Source organism: Archocentrus centrarchus, chromosome 7 (assembly GCF_007364275.1).
Source record: "Archocentrus centrarchus isolate MPI-CPG fArcCen1 chromosome 7, fArcCen1, whole genome shotgun sequence".
Taxonomy (NCBI): Eukaryota; Metazoa; Chordata; class Actinopteri; order Cichliformes; family Cichlidae; genus Archocentrus; species Archocentrus centrarchus.
This window is the reverse complement of record NC_044352.1, coordinates 27,808,696-27,825,676: the sequence shown is the minus strand read 5'-3', so window position 1 is coordinate 27,825,676 and position 16,981 is coordinate 27,808,696. Positions and strand designations below refer to the sequence as shown.

Genomic DNA, 16,981 nt, shown 5'->3' with positions numbered 1-16,981 from the left:
TGCCCTTGCAAGTCTGTGTATGTCATCGTGTGAAAATGTTTTGGACAAACTGCTATATCAGAAGCTACTGCCAAAGCAGTTTGGAGTTCTTTGTCAGGTGTTACTATGTCTGTCTGACTGTCTGTATTAGAATAAACTTTGGCACAGTGATAATGTTGCAGTTAGGGAAGATACACTGTATGGAAAAAAGTACTGGACCACCTACACATTACACCTACAGGAACTGCTAAGCCATGAAGCTCTCGTGTACAGTTTTATTGCTGATGTTAATGCCAGAAGTGGTTTGGAAGTACTGTTAGAATCCTTGAAGCACAGGTCGAGGGGGAGTAGTAGCAGCAATCTTCCACTCCAGCTTATTAATTAACCATTGACCCAGACAGAGTTTTAATTCTTTTGAAACTCTGACTCTTAGCCTTGTCCACCCTAATTGGAAAATTGAAAAACCTGATTTATTTGTTATTATTTATCATCCTCCTGGCTCTTACTCAGAGTTTCTGTCTGATTTCTCAGACTTTTTATCTGATTTAGTGCTCAGTTCATATAAAATAATAGTGGGTGATTTAACATCAGTGTAGATGCTGAAAATGACAGCCTCAGTACTGCGTTTAATCTATTATTAGATTCAGTTGGCTTCTCTCAAAATGTAAATGAGCCCACCCACCACTTTAATCATACTCTGGATCTTGTTCTGACATATGTCATAGAAACTTAATAATTTCCTGAAAGCCCCCTCCTGTCTCATCGTTTCTTAATAGCATTTACGTTAATGGATTACACAGCAGTGGGAAATATGCTCTATTACAGTAGAAGTCTTTCTGAAAGTGCTGTAACTAAGTTTAAGGATATAATTCCTTCATTATTATGCTTTTCAATGCTATGTGCCAACACAGTGCAGAGCAGCTACCTAAACTCTGCTCCCAGAGAGGTAGATTATCTCAACAATAGTTTTAATCCTCATTGTGTATGATTTTGCATACTGTGGCTCCTCTGAAAAGGACACCCTCAAATCAGAAGTGCTTGACTTTGTATTATAACTCAAAAACATGCAGCTTAAAGCAGATAACCCATAAAGTGAAGAGGGAATGGCATCTCACTAATTTATCTTCAGTTAGCCGGGAAGAAGAGTTTCTTGCTCTATTAAAAAGCCCTCCATAAAGCTATGACAACTTACTAATCATCACTGACTGAAGAAAATAAGAACAACCCCAGAGAGTCAGAGCTCTGTAGAGCTGAGTATTCATTTAACTGTAATGACTTCATGATTTTCTTCACAAAAAAACTTTAACACTAGAACTCCCACAGGTGGTCAGAATAACCACCACCTATGGGAATTCAGGTAGTTCTAAAAATCCTGGGAGTTCTAATGTTAACCATTAGGAAAAAAAAATATTCATCAGCTGCTTTCAGCACTGCTGGTATTTCTCTCCAATTGAGCTCCAATTGAACTTTGAACACTGAACAATATTTACTTCCTCCAAAACATCAACGTTCATTCCTACTAGACTGCTCAAAGAAGTTAAAAATTAAAAAGCCATCACTTGACCAGCTAACCAATTATAGGCCTATCTCCAACCTTCCTTTTCTCTCAAAGATTCTTGAAAGAGTGGTTGTAAAACAGCTAACTGACCATCTGCTGAGGAACGGTTTATTTGAAGAGTTTCAGTCAGGTTTCAGAATTCATCACAGTACAGAAACAGCATTAGTGAAGGTTACAAATGATCTGACAGTGGATACATCTCTGTGCTTCTCCTGTTAGAACTCAGTGCAGCTTTTGATACTGTTGACCATAATATTTTATTACAGAGACAGAGAGCATACCATAGGTATTAAAGGTAATGCATTGCAGTTCAATTCAATTTCAATTCAGTTTTATTAGTATAGCGCCAGATCACAACAAACAAACAATCAACAACAGTCGCCTCAAGGCGCTTTGTTTTGTAGGTAAAACCCTACAATAATACAGAGAAAACTCAACAGTCAAAACGACTCCCTATGAGCAGCACTTGGTGACAGGGAAGGAAAAACTCCCAGAACCAGGCTCAGGGAGGGGCAGTCATCTGCCGCAACCGGTTGGGGCTGAGGTCAATTGCAGTGGTTTGAATCTCTAATTTCCTGCTTCTAAATTCAGATAAAACTGAGGTTATTGTACTTGGCCTTACAAACCTTATAAACATGGTGTCTAGCCAGATACTTACTCTGGATGGCATTACTTGGAGTCATTTTTGAGCAGGATATGTCCTTCAATGCATATATTAAACAAATATGTAGGACTGCTTTTTTTGCATTTCAACAATATTTTTAAAATTAGAAACATCTTGTCTCAGTGATGCTGAAAAACTAGTTCATGCATTTATTACTTCTAGGCTGGATTATTGTAATTCATTATTATCAGACTGTCCTAAAAGCTCCCTGAAAAGCCTTCAGCTGATCCAAAATGCTGCAGCTAGAGTACTGATTTGCAGGGACTCCTTTATGCACAGCTCTCTTAAAGTCTAGCATTTCAATCAGGGAGAGTTCTGGACTTGGACTGGGCCATTGCAACACTTTGATTCTTTACAGCCATTCTGTGGCAGATTTCCTGCTGTGTGTTATATCATTGTCCTGCTGCATGACCCAGTTTGGACTAAGCTTTAGCTGTTAAAAAGATGATCTCACATTTGACCCTAGAATACTTTGGTATACAAAGGAGTTTATGGCCAAGTCAGTGACTGCAAGGTCCCCAGATCCTGTCGCTGCAAAACAAGCCCAAATCATCACCCCTCCACCATCGTGCTTGACAGTTGATACACTGAGTTTGTCTTTCTCCATACATTGTGCTGTGCATTATGGACAAACATCACTTTGGTCTCGTTTGTCCAAAGGACATTGTTCCACAAGTTTTGTGATTTGTTCAGAGGCAGTTTTGCAAATCTATGCATGCTGCCGTGTTCTTTTAGGGAAAAGAAGCTTTCTCCTGGCAACCCGTCCAAATAAGCCATACTCATTCAGTCTTTCTCTGACTGGTAACTGTCTTGAATCTTGAATGTTTTCCACTTGTGAATAATCATTCTTACTGTGGAATGATGGACTTCAAATTGTTTGGAAATGATCTTATAACCCTTCCCATACTTGAATGCTCCAGACCTTCAAACTGCCAAAACCACTGCTTTTATAAAGGTGCTCACACTTGCAGGTGATCAGTTTATTAAAAGTGCATTTGATTAGTTGCTCCAGGCTGCTACTTACCCTCTGAATTCCTGTTGAAGGAGTATGTATGCTTGTATCCATCCATCCATCCACCCACCCTCCCTCTTCCACTTATCCAGTTGTAGTTTGGCTTAATTTTTATTAAATAAATAATGACATGGTGTAATATGCGTTGTTGCTCATCTGAGGTTGTATTTACCTCATTTTAAGACCTGATAAGGACCAGATGATTTTTATGAAGTCCCTACATGTAAAACCTTTCTTTTTGCTATGAGCACATTTCAAATGAATTCATCCAAACAAGACTGAAGTTTGATGTAGGTCAATATTAATATAAATGAATTAGATCTGGATAAACCCCTTGCAAAGCAATGCAGTTTTGGGGAAGGTTCAAAACACTCTTAAAACCAAAAATATATATAAAACACAAAAAAGAAAATACAAATAACAAAATTAATTAAAAAATAATCAAAGTGACAGATTTTATTTTCTGCAAGTTATAAATAATTATTATCACCTATAGAAGAACTGAAAACGATAGTGTGAGGTGGTGGAATTCTGTAGAGAACAAAGGTAAAAGAACTTAAATTTGTGCGTAAAAAAAAAAAAAAAAGAAGCCTGCATTAACAAAAAAGCTGCACTTTGATTTTTCTGTCATTCAGGAGAAAGTTTAACCTGGTGCTCCTGCCAAATATTGAAACAAGAGGATTATTACATGACACAGCAGATAGCACTGTTGCTTCACAGCAACAAGGTCCTGGGGCAGTGCCACTGGATTGGCAGACTGGGTTAGTGGTCCCCATCTTTAAGACGGGAGACCGGTGTGCTCCAGCTATCAGGGGATCACACTCCTCAGCCTCCCTGGTAAGGGCTATGCCAGGGTGACTGAAAGGAGGGTCTCTTTTAGTCGAACCTCGGATTCAAGAGGAACAATGCGGTTTTCATCCTCGTCGCGGAAAACTGGACCAGCTCTTCATCCTCTTGAGGATATTTGAGTGTGCATGGGAGTTTGCCCATCCAGTCTACATGTGTTTTGTGGACTTGGAGAAGGCATTCAACCGTGTCCCTTGGGGTATCCTATGGAAGGTGCTGCAGGAGTATGGGGTGTCTGGCCCATTGTTGCGGGTCATTCAGTCCCTGTACAACCACAGCGAGAGCTTTGTCTGTATTGCCGGCAATAAGTCGGACTCATTTCCTGTGTGTGTTGAACTTGGCCAGGGCTGCCCTTTGTCACCAATTTGCTTCATAATTTTTATGGACAGAATTTCTAGGCATAGCCAAGTGGCAGAAGGCTTCTGCATTGGTGGCCTCAGAATCTCATCTCTGCTCTTTGTGGATGATGTGGTCCTGTTGGCTTCATCAGGTGGTGGCCTCCAGCTCACAGTGGAACAATTCACAGCTGATTGTGAAGTGGCTGGTATGAGAATTAGCACCTCTAAGTCTGAGGCCATGGTCCTCAGCTGGAAAAAGGTAGAGTGCCCACTCTGGCTCAGGGATGAGTTGCAGCCCCAGGTGGAGGCAGCAACTTGTCTTGGGGTCTTGTTCATGACTGACGGGAGATGGAAACGGGAGGTTGACAGATGGATTGGGGCCGCGTCTGCAGTGATGCAAATGCTGCACTGGTCTGTTGTGGTAAAGAGAGGGCTGAGTGTGAAAGCGAAGCTGTCATTTTACGGACAATCTATGTCCCTACTGACTGAAAGAATGAGACTGCAAATACAAGAGGCAGAAATGAGCTTCCTCCGAAGGGTGGCTGACCTCACCCTTACAGATATGGTGAGGAGAAAAGCTATTCAGGAGGGGCTCAAAGTAGAGCCACTGCTCCTCCACATAGAAAGGAGTCATTTGAGGTGGTTTGGGCATCTGACTAGCATGCCTCCTGGGCGCCTCTTGGGTGAGGTGTTCCAGGCATGTCTTACTGGTTGGAGGCCTGGATGGATTGTTGGTTGGTTTGTTTTCTTGTTTGCCAGTTAATTTAAAAGCCTTGTGGAATGATATGAAATCTTTTTTTCCGCTCTAGCAGTTTTAGCTGAGAGCGCCATACGGCACCTCACTGTGTGTGTGTGTGTGTGTGTGTGTGTGTGTGTCCGCATCATAAATAAAGTTGGGAGAAAGTGGCAGAATCCCATATGGGATTTCTTTGAGTACAATAGCGAGAAAGATGGAAGCAAGTGTCTTGTTGTGGATGATGACAAAATGTGAACACTTCTCAAAGGGGAAAACCCACCGACCTCAAGCTCTGAAAGAACAGTGTAACTGGTTTCATTTGTTTCTGATCAAATCGAAAGTGCAGCTACCAGCAGAAACTTTTCAAAAAATGAATTGTTGTGGTCAGGGCTGTATACATTAACCAAATTGATATTTTCTCTCAAAAGAGTTCCCTGGACCACCAAAAATCTACCTGCTGAATCATAAACAGTATTACTAACTTGGAAAGGCACAGAATTATGCATCAAAATCCTGAGGTTCTTCTTTTCACAAAAACCTATAAATCCACTTCAGAGAGGAGGGTGGAGAAAATGAAAGAAAATGGAGACAGACTGTCAAAGGTGTGGGAGCATCTCACAGAAAAGCTTTATGATTTAATTTGAAGCCTTATTTGAACTTTTGGGCAAAGATCTTTTTTTTTATTTATTTGCACATTATATTTTAATTTAAAAATAAAAAATAGCATTCACTTTAATACGCATTGTTCATTGTTAATTGTGATGGTCACATTAATGTTAAAAATACATTTGATTCGTTTCGAACTCGGATTTTTATGGGCCTTTATTTTAATTGTGAGACGAGACAACAAGGTGATATTAACAGGCGGGCAGGCTTGAACAGGTGAGGTAAGACTGAAATAATCACTGACTAATTGCTAAAATAATTGACAGATTATTCGACTATCAAAATAATTTTTAGTTGCAGCCCTAAAGGACAGCATTTTAAATGGCAGAAAATTGGTGACACAATCCACCTCCTCTGTTCAGTGATGGTTGTTCACAGCACACATAGATGGCTTCTTTTACTCCCCTTTTAAACCATCTGACTTCCCGGTCCAAAATGTGAACATTGGCATCCTCAAAAAGAGTGCCTTTCTCCTTCAGATGCAGCTGAGTCTTGTCCTGTTGAGGTGGCTCTTCTATGCTGTGCCATTTGTTTGTGAAGAGGCTGTTTGGTTTCTCCAATGTAGACACTGCACTGGACAGCAGACACGATGTTGCTTATCTTGTGTTTGGGGGTTTTGTCCTTGGGATGGACCAGTTTTTGCATTGGAGTGTGACTAGGTTTGAAATATACTGGGATGTCATGCTTGGACAAAATTCTTCTGAGTTTCTCTAACAAGCCTGGAACATAAGGGATGACAATGTTTTTCTGCTTGTCATTCTTATTCTCCCTAGTTTGTGTTTGACCTTTTTCCTTTGCATCTTGGCTGATTTGATGAAAGCCCAGTTGGGATAACCACATGTTTTAAGGGCTTTCTTTACATGCATGTGTTCCTTTTGTTTCCCTTCTACCTTAGAGGGAACGTTTTCTGCCCGGTGTTGTAGGGTCCTGATCACCCCAAGTTTGTGTTCCAGTGGGTGGTGGGAGTCAAAGAGTAGGTACTGGTCTGTGTGTGGGGGCTTCTGGTAAACTTCAATGTTGAGACTTCCATCTTACTCAATAAGCACTGCACAGTCCAGGAACGGTAACCTATTATCCCTAGTATCCTCCCTGGTAAACCTTATGTATTCATCCACTGAGTTAATGTGGTGAGGGAAGGCTTCTATTTCTTGGGTTTTGATTTTGACCCAGCTGTCATCCACATATCTGTAGCAGTGGCTAGGTGCTATCCCTTGGAAAGAGCATGCGCTTTACTTTCCACTTCCTCTATGTAAAGGTTGGCTACAATGGGTGGCACTGGGGAGCCCACGGTGCATCCATGCTTTTGTCTGCAGTAACCATTGTTGTATTTCAAATATGTTGTTGTAAGGCAGAGGTCCAACGGGATGCCCCTTTCCAGATAGGATTAAGAGCCCTCCACTTCCTTCTCTCTGGATCTCTGGCACATCAGAATTCATTGTGGGGGAGGGTGGCAACTGGATGCCCCTTTTTGGAAAGGATCCCCTTCCTTCAACTTCCTTCCCTCTGGGTATCTGGTGTGACAGAAGCTGTTGAGGGGGAGGGTGGCGAAGGGATGCCGCTTTCCAGAGAGGATGCCCTTCCCTCCGCTTTCTTCCCTCTAGATCTCTGGTGTGCTGGAGGCCGTTGAGGGGGAGGGTGGCGACGGGATGCCCCTTTTCAGGGAGGATTACAGGCCCTCTGCATCCTTCCCTCTGGGTCTCTGCCACACCAGAGGCCATCGAGTGGGAGGGTGGCGACGGGATGCCCCTTTTTGGAAAGGATCCCCTTCCTTCAACTTCCTTCCCTCTGGGTGTCTGGTGCGCCACAGGCCGTCGAGGGGGAGGCTGGTGACAGGTTGCCGCTTTCTGGAAAGGATCCCCTTCTCTCCGCTTCCTTCCCTCTGGGTCTCTAGCGCGCCGGAGGCCGTCGAGGGGGAAGGTGGGGACGGGATGCCCCTTTCCAGAGAGGATTACAGGCCCTCCAGGGTCTCTGGTAACAGGACTCCCCTTTATGGCCGTGTTATTCTACATACATTATAATCAGTTCAGTCTTTGTTGCCACTTAAAATATCTTTATAGAACTGTGATGTTATATTTGCTGCAATTTCTGCTTCCCTTATGGCCAGATCTCTCTTGAAAAAGACATATTTAATTATCCTTTTTAGCTGGATAAATTAAAGATATATAAAAGTCACTTTGCCAAAAGCTGATTGGAGCTTCTACCTTGTGACAGGAATCATCTTTGATTTTACTGACTTGATATCATTCATGACAGATATGTAATTTTTAATCAGGAAATCCCTTTTTGGCACAATACTGTGCCTTAGGATACAGACAAATCCTCATGTGACACAACTAGACTTTTATTTTGAAGAAACGTTACCTTTGAACAGGAAATATTGCCTTTTAAACGACCATTGATCTGACCATAGAGCAAAGAATGGGCTGTGACAGCATTTGTTACAGCCATAACGCAAGACTTGCAAAGGTAGGTAAGGTGCTGCTATTTAACAAAGAATATTGTGCATGGCATCAGTATTCTGATGTCATGCATACATTTTTTTATTATTATTAATACTGGATATTCTAAAAAAAAAAAAAAACACTAGATGAAGAAAAAAAAGATCTGTGAACAGTGGACAGTGTGCTGTCCTCCTGATTATCTATTATATTTTAACCAATCCACACACTTTAAACTTGGTTAAATTAAAATGGATTTTCGGTTTTACAATCAAGGGAGAATTTTTTTAGCAACCCCCAAGGCCAGTTTTTGTGTTCATTCACTCAAGCATAATAAACATTTCTGATTATCAAATGGTCAGAATAACCAATAAAATGGGAAGAATTTATGTCAAATAATGGAACACAGACTTACTGCCTTAACTCAGGCCAGACTGCATATGGTTATGTTTTCAATCACCTCCAAAAGTCATTTTCTGAGCCAGCAAAAACACTATATTAATTTGATGCAAACTTATAGCATACCATATACAACTAGGTCACACATTAACCACCCTTGATTGCCAGACAGTCAGTTTCGCACTATAGCACCTGTAATGTTTTATCTTTATGACAGTTTAAACACAAGGGTTTTCTTGCAGGTTGTGAAACTGTAAACATCATGCCTTTCTTGGAATTCTTAGCTGGGAGCATTTCAGGTAGAAAAACAGTGTTTATAAGAGAAGAACAAAGAATGCAATACAGTATATTAATTGTATGAATGTGGAGAAATAAAATGTTCTTGTTGGTTATTGTAGGTGCAGTGGGACTTGCAGTCGGACATCCGTTAGACACTGTGAAGGTTGAATGATGCACTGAAACCCGTAAACATGACTAAATGCACAATTTATTTTATTTTTTTACATCTCTTTTTACACTTCTAGGTGCGTCTCCAAGCCCAGTCTGTGTATAAAGGAATATTTCACTGTGTGATTAAAACATACTCTCATGAAGGGGTGGGTGTTGTACTTTTCCTAAATTGTTTCACAAGATAAATTAATGCAAAATAGTTTCATACTCCACCAGGAACAGGACAAGAGAGTAATGATCACTTATGCTTTAATCACATCAGCTCCGTGGATTCTTTAAGGGCATGGCGTTTCCTGTTCTGACCACTGGCATCAACAATGCCGCTGTCTTTGGTTCTTACAGTAATGCTTCAGATTACCTCACTCACTCTCAGCACAGTCAAGGCAAACCAGCATCTGCTGCACAGGTCTTCACTGCCGGCTGCTTCTCGGGCCTGGTGCAGGTAAGATTACCTGATGTTCTCTAGCTGGTTTAACTTAAAAGTACCTCACAGGGCTGCAGATGTTACTGACGTGACAATTGCATGTCATGCTAGTGTTGACAGTGTTCAAAACATCATTCTTGTTGCCAGCTACAAGAGAGAGTGGTTGGCATTGTGTTGCCCTTGCAAGTCTGTGTATGTCATCGTGTGAAAATGTTTTGGACAAACTGCTATATCAGAAGCTACTGCCAAAGCAGTTTGGAGTTCTTTGTCAGGTGTTACTATGTCTGTCTGACTGTCTGTATTAGAATAAACTTTGGCACAGTGATAATGTTGCAGTTAGGGAAGATACACTGTATGGAAAAAAGTACTGGACCACCTACACATTACACCTACAGGAACTGCTAAGCCATGAAGCTCTCGTGTACAGTTTTATTGCTGATGTTAATGCCAGAAGTGGTTTGGAAGTACTGTTAGAATCCTTGAAGCACAGGTCGAGGGGGAGTAGTAGCAGCAATCTTCCACTCCAGCTTATTAATTAACCATTGACCCAGACAGAGTTTTAATTCTTTTGAAACTCTGACTCTTAGCCTTGTCCACCCTAATTGGAAAATTGAAAAACCTGATTTATTTGTTATTATTTATCATCCTCCTGGCTCTTACTCAGAGTTTCTGTCTGATTTCTCAGACTTTTTATCTGATTTAGTGCTCAGTTCATATAAAATAATAGTGGGTGATTTAACATCAGTGTAGATGCTGAAAATGACAGCCTCAGTACTGCGTTTAATCTATTATTAGATTCAGTTGGCTTCTCTCAAAATGTAAATGAGCCCACCCACCACTTTAATCATACTCTGGATCTTGTTCTGACATATGTCATAGAAACTTAATAATTTCCTGAAAGCCCCCTCCTGTCTCATCGTTTCTTAATAGCATTTACATGAATGGATTACACAGCAGTGGGAAATATGCTCTATTACAGTAGAAGTCTTTCTGAAAGTGCTGTAACTAAGTTTAAGGATATAATTCCTTCATTATTATGCTTTTCAATGCTATGTGCCAACACAGTGCAGAGCAGCTACCTAAACTCTGCTCCCAGAGAGGTAGATTATCTCAACAATAGTTTTAATCCTCATTGTGTATGATTTTGCATACTGTGGCTCCTCTGAAAAGGACACCCTCAAATCAGAAGTGCTTGACTTTGTATTATAACTCAAAAACATGCAGCTTAAAGCAGATAACCCATAAAGTGAAGAGGGAATGGCATCTCACTAATTTATCTTCAGTTAGCCGGGAAGAAGAGTTTCTTGCTCTATTAAAAAGCCCTCCATAAAGCTATGACAACTTACTAATCATCACTGACTGAAGAAAATAAGAACAACCCCAGAGAGTCAGAGCTCTGTAGAGCTGAGTATTCATTTAACTGTAATGACTTCATGATTTTCTTCACAAAAAAACTTTAACACTAGAACTCCCACAGGTGGTCAGAATAACCACCACCTATGGGAATTCAGGTAGTTCTAAAAATCCTGGGAGTTCTAATGTTAACCATTAGGAAAAAAAAAATATTCATCAGCTGCTTTCAGCACTGCTGGTATTTTCTCCAATTGAACTTTGAACACTGAACAATATTTACTTCCTCCAAAACATCAACGTTCATTCCTACTAGACTGCTCAAAGAAGTTAAAAATTAAAAAGCCATCACTTGACCAGCTAACCAATTATAGGCCTATCTCCAACCTTCCTTTTCTCTCAAAGATTCTTGAAAGAGTGGTTGTAAAACAGCTAACTGACCATCTGCTGAGGAACGGTTTATTTGAAGAGTTTCAGTCAGGTTTCAGAATTCATCACAGTACAGAAACAGCATTAGTGAAGGTTACAAATGATCTGACAGTGGATACATCTCTGTGCTTCTCCTGTTAGAACTCAGTGCAGCTTTTGATACTGTTGACCATAATATTTTATTACAGAGACAGAGAGCATACCATAGGTATTAAAGGTAATGCATTGCAGTTCAATTCAATTTCAATTCAGTTTTATTAGTATAGCGCCAGATCACAACAAACAAACAACAACAGTCGCCTCAAGGCGCTTTGGTTTGTAGGTAAAACCCTACAATAATACAGAGAAAACTCAACAGTCAAAACGACTCCCTATGAGCAGCACTTGGTGACAGGGAAGGAAAAACTCCCAGAACCAGGCTCAGGGAGGGGCAGTCATCTGCCGCAACCGGTTGGGGCTGAGGTGAATTGCAGTGGTTTGAATCTCTAATTTCCTGCTTCTAAATTCAGATAAAACTGAGGTTATTGTACTTGGCCTTACAAACCTTATAAACATGGTGTCTAGCCAGATGCTTACTCTGGATGGCATTACTTGGAGTCATTTTTGAGCAGGATATGTCCTTCAATGCATATATTAAACAAATATGTAGGACTGCTTTTTTTGCATTTCAACAATATTTTTAAAATTAGAAACATCTTGTCTCAGTGATGCTGAAAAACTAGTTCATGCATTTATTACTTCTAGGCTGGATTATTGTAATTCATTATTATCAGACTGTCCTAAAAGCTCCCTGAAAAGCCTTCAGCTGATCCAAAATGCTGCAGCTAGAGTACTGATTTGCAGGGACTCCTTTATGCACAGCTCTCTTAAAGTCTAGCATTTCAATCAGGGAGAGTTCTGGACTTGGACTGGGCCATTGCAGCAGATTTCCTGCTGTGTGTTATATCATTGTCCTGCTGCATGACCCAGTTTGGACTAAGCTTTAGCTGTTAAAAAGATGATCTCACATTTGACCCTAGAATACTTTGGTATACAAAGGAGTTTATGGCCAAGTCAGTGACTGCAAGGTCCCCAGATCCTGTCGCTGCAAAACAAGCCCAAATCATCACCCCTCCACCATCGTGCTTGACAGTTGATACACTGAGTTTGTCTTTCTCCATACATTGTGCTGTGCATTATGGACAAACATCACTTTGGTCTCGTTTGTCCAAAGGACATTGTTCCACAAGTTTTGTGATTTGTTCAGAGGCAGTTTTGCAAATCTATGCATGCTGCCGTGTTCTTTTAGGGAAAAGAAGCTTTCTCCTGGCAACCCGTCCAAATAAGCCATACTCATTCAGTCTTTCTCTGACTGGTAACTGTCTTGAATCTTGAATGTTTTCCACTTGTGAATAATCATTCTTACTGTGGAATGATGGACTTCAAATTGTTTGGAAATGATCTTATAACCCTTCCCATACTTGAATGCTCCAGACCTTCAAACTGCCAAAACCTCTGCTTTTATAAAGGTGCTCACACTTGCAGGTGATCAGTTAATTAAAAGTGCATTTGATTAGTTGCTCCAGGCTGCTACTTACCCTCTGAATTCCTGTTGAAGGAGTATGTATGCTTGTATCCATCCATCCATCCACCCACCCTCCCTCTTCCACTTATCCAGTTGTAGTTTGGCTTAATTTTTATTAAATAAATAATGACATGGTGTAATATGCATTGTTGCTCATCTGAGGTTGTATTTACCTAATTTTAAGACCTGATAAGGACCAGATGATTTTTATGAAGTCCCTACATGTAAAACCTTTCTTTTTGCTATGAGCACATTTCAAATGAATTCATCCAAACAAGACTGAAGTTTGATGTAGGTCAATATTAATATAAATGAATTAGATCTGGATAAACCCCTTGCAACGCAATGCAGTTTTGGGGAAGGTTCAAAACACTCTTAAAACCAAAAATATATATAAAACACAAAAACGAAAATACAAATAACAAAATTAATTAAAAAATAATCAAAGTGACAGATTTTATTTTCTGCAAGTTATAAATAATTATTATCACCTATAGAAGAACTGAAAACGATAGTGTGAGGTGGTGGAATTCTGTAGAGAACAAAGGTAAAAGAACTTAAATTTGTGCGTAAAAAAAAAAAAAAAGAAGCCTGCATTAACAAAAAAGCTGCACTTTGATTTTTCTGTCATTCAGGAGAAAGTTTAACCTGGTGCTCTTGCCAAATATTGAAACAAGAGGATTATTACGTGACACAGCAGATAGCATTGTTGCTTCACAGCAACAAGGTCCTGGGGCAGTGCCACTGGATTGGCAGACTGGGTTAGTGGTCCCCATCTTTAAGACGGGAGACCGGTGTGCTCCAGCTATCAGGGGATCACACTCCTCAGCCTCCCTGGTAAGGGCTATGCCAGGGTGACTGAAAGGAGGGTCTCTTTTAGTCGAACCTCGGATTCAAGAGGAACAATGCGGTTTTCATCCTCGTCGCGGAAAACTGGACCAGCTCTTCATCCTCTTGAGGATATTTGAGTGTGCATGGGAGTTTGCCCATCCAGTCTACATGTGTTTTGTGGACTTGGAGAAGGCATTCAACCGTGTCCCTTGGGGTATCCTATGGAAGGTGCTGCAGGAGTATGGGGTGTCTGGCCCATTGTTGCGGGTCATTCAGTCCCTGTACAACCACAGCGAGAGCTTTGTCTGTATTGCCGGCAATAAGTGTGTGTGTTGAACTTGGCCAGGGCTGCCCTTTGTCACCAATTTGCTTCATAATTTTTATGGACAGAATTTCTAGGCATAGCCAAGTGGCAGAAGGCTTCTGCATTGGTGGCCTCAGAATCTGATCTCTGCTCTTTGCGGATGATGTGGTCCTGTTGGCTTCATCAGGTGGTGGCCTCCAGCTCACAGTGGAACAATTCACAGCTGATTGTGAAGTGGCTGGTATGAGAATTAGCACCTCTAAGTCTGAGGCCATGGTCCTCAGCTGGAAAAAGGTAGAGTGCCCACTCTGGCTCAGGGATGAGTTGCAGCCCCAGGTGGAGGCAGCAACTTGTCTTGGGGTCTTGTTCATGACTGACGGGAGATGGAAACGGGAGGTTGACAGATGGATTGGGGCCGTGTCTGCAGTGATGCAAATGCTGCACTGGTCTGTTGTGGTAAAGAGAGGGCTGAGTGTGAAAGCGAAGCTGTCATTTTACGGACAATCTATGTCCCTACTGACTGAAAAAATGAGATTGCAAATACAAGCGGCAGAAATGAGCTTCCTCCGAAGGGTGGCTGACCTCACCCTTACAGATATGGTGAGGAGAAAAGCTATTCAGGAGGGGCTCAAAGTAGAGCCACTGCTCCTCCACATAGAAAGGAGTCATTTGAGGTGGTTTGGGCATCTGACTAGCATGCCTCCTGGGCGCCTCTTGGGTGAGGTGTTCCAGGCATGTCTTACTGGTTGGAGGCCTGGATGGATTGTTGGTTGGTTTGTTTTCTTGTTTGCCAGTTAATTTGAAAGCCTTGTGGATTGCTATGAAATCTTTTTTTCCGCTCTAGCAGTTTTAGCTGAGAGCGCCATACGGCACCTCACTGTGTGTGTGTGTGCGTGTGTGTGTGTGTGTGTGTGTGTGTGTGTGTGTGTGTCCGCATCATAAATAAAGTTGGGAGAAAGTGGCAGAATCCCATATGGGATTTCTTTGAGTACAATAGCGAGAAAGATGGAAGCAAGTGTCTTGTTGTGGATGATGACAAAATGTGAACACTTCTCAAAGGGGAAAACCCACCGACCACAAAGTCCACCTGAGAAGTGCGCACAAGGCGGCTACGGAAACCCCTCTGAACTTGCACAGTAACCTAACGTGCACCTCTTGAGAAATGTAACTATTTCTCAAGTCTATGCAGATCAAAATTATTGTAATTGGCCTGTTCAGCACTGCCAAGTCCTCTCGGGCATTTCCAGCTATTATTCACCACAGTTTTGGAATTTATCAGTGAGAGAATAACAATCAGGAATAATAATCATAGTATCAACATAAGGACTCACAAATTCCTGGAGGGAGATTGCTGAAACTATCGGAATGGATGTGAAAGAATGAACAAAGGGAAAAAACAACAACAAAAAAAACTAGAAAGACAATTATGTTTACAGCTGAAAAAAAAAAAATTACCACAAAGAGCAAGAACCCAGGAAGGAAAAAGTACCAGGATTTTTAGTTTCTGTCGGATGGCACTGCAGGTAAAACACTGGGACACGACCACAAGGTAATTAACACAGACACACAATGGATGTCGGCCACTTACGTACGTAGCCCCCGCAAAGACACAGCGCAGAAGGCTAATTCAGGCCTAATAGTGAGTATCTAACCAAGCGAGCATCTCTGTAGCTCCTCCGGCTCCAACAGAGAACCAGCATCACAGCCATGCAGCAAGATGACAACCATAATGGACCGTTTTTCAGCGAAAATATAACTGCTGGCTTGTTAATACACAGGAACACTGCGAGCGGGAGGATACACTGATAAATGTGTTTGAGACTGGGATGTCCCACACCACGGTGTGACACACAAATACAAACACACACAATCCTGAAAAGCTGTGTTTGAGCTTTGATTCCTTCAAATGCTCACAGTTCAGATTGTCCTTGTTTATAATGTTTCACTGTGTTCTGATGTTATAAATCACATGCGAGGTAATGTTAATCTACTGCACTGAAGGTGTAACCGAAGCAAAACTACCCTGTTCCACAGCATGCCTTTTGTCCTGTCTCACCCCTCCCTGAGCCTGGCTCTGCCGGAGGCTTCGTCCTGTTAAAAGGGAGTTTTTCCTTCCCACGTGTGAGCAAACAGTGTTGCCAAGTGCTTGCTCATAGGGGGTTGTTTGGATTGCTGAGTTTTCTCTGTAATTATTGTACAGTACAATGCGGTACAATATAAAGCACCTTGAGGGAACTGTTGTGATTTGGCACTATATAAACAAAATTGAATTGAATACTCATGTATGTATTTTGTGTTACACCACCCACACTCACCTATTTTATTTCCAGTCCTGAATATACATGTAAGTTGGCTACTGTGAACCTCAGAATCCTTTTTGGTGGACTGACTCTTTGAGGCAATCTGTTTTCAGGTGTTGGCTTGTGCACCCATCGACCTGGTGAAAGTGCGCCTGCAGGGTCAAACATCAGCACGATACCGTGGACCCGTACACTGTGTTACTGTCATCCTGAGGGCGGAGGGGCTCAGGGGTCTGTTCAGAGGAGGCCTGGCCCTCGCTCTGAGGGACATCCCGTGCTATGGATTCTACTTCTTGCCTTACGAGGTCATTCGTAAAGTTCTGACTGAGAATGGCAAAGAGCCAGGTCAGAGCTGAATGGAGACTAGCTTACAAGGTCAAAATCATGACATAATACTGCATATCATAACGATATTCCAAGAGTTTTCAGTTTGTACTTCTGACAAACTGAAAACTTCATAATGTGGGATGTGGCATAGATCACAAAAAGCAGCTCAATTGTAATTCGTCACTTAAACCGGCTTCAGTTTGTAGTGCATTAATCCAACATGCTTTCCTTTATGTACTTCATGTATTTTTTAAAAATTAAATGAACACATATGATGGAGCTGTATATGAATATCTAGACACTGAGGCTAATTCATCCTTATTCCTTATGTTAATTTTATGTTGACAGATCCTGGTTTTTAGATCT

General features: G+C 41.4%; 1 protein-coding gene across 3 annotated transcripts in view; it reads left to right on the top strand.

The window, feature by feature from the left end:
* slc25a45 (solute carrier family 25 member 45) overlaps window positions 1-16,981 on the top strand; it is a 28,869-nt gene that overhangs the window by 10,577 nt on the left and 1,311 nt on the right. For all 3 annotated transcript variants that reach the window (XM_030733325.1, XM_030733324.1, XM_030733323.1), the window contains 3 exons: window positions 9,161-9,232; window positions 9,349-9,528; window positions 16,402-16,633. In XM_030733325.1, the coding sequence (XP_030589185.1) occupies window positions 9,161-9,232; window positions 9,349-9,528; window positions 16,402-16,633 (484 nt within the window). The remainder of the gene's footprint in view (window positions 1-9,160; window positions 9,233-9,348; window positions 9,529-16,401; window positions 16,634-16,981) is intronic.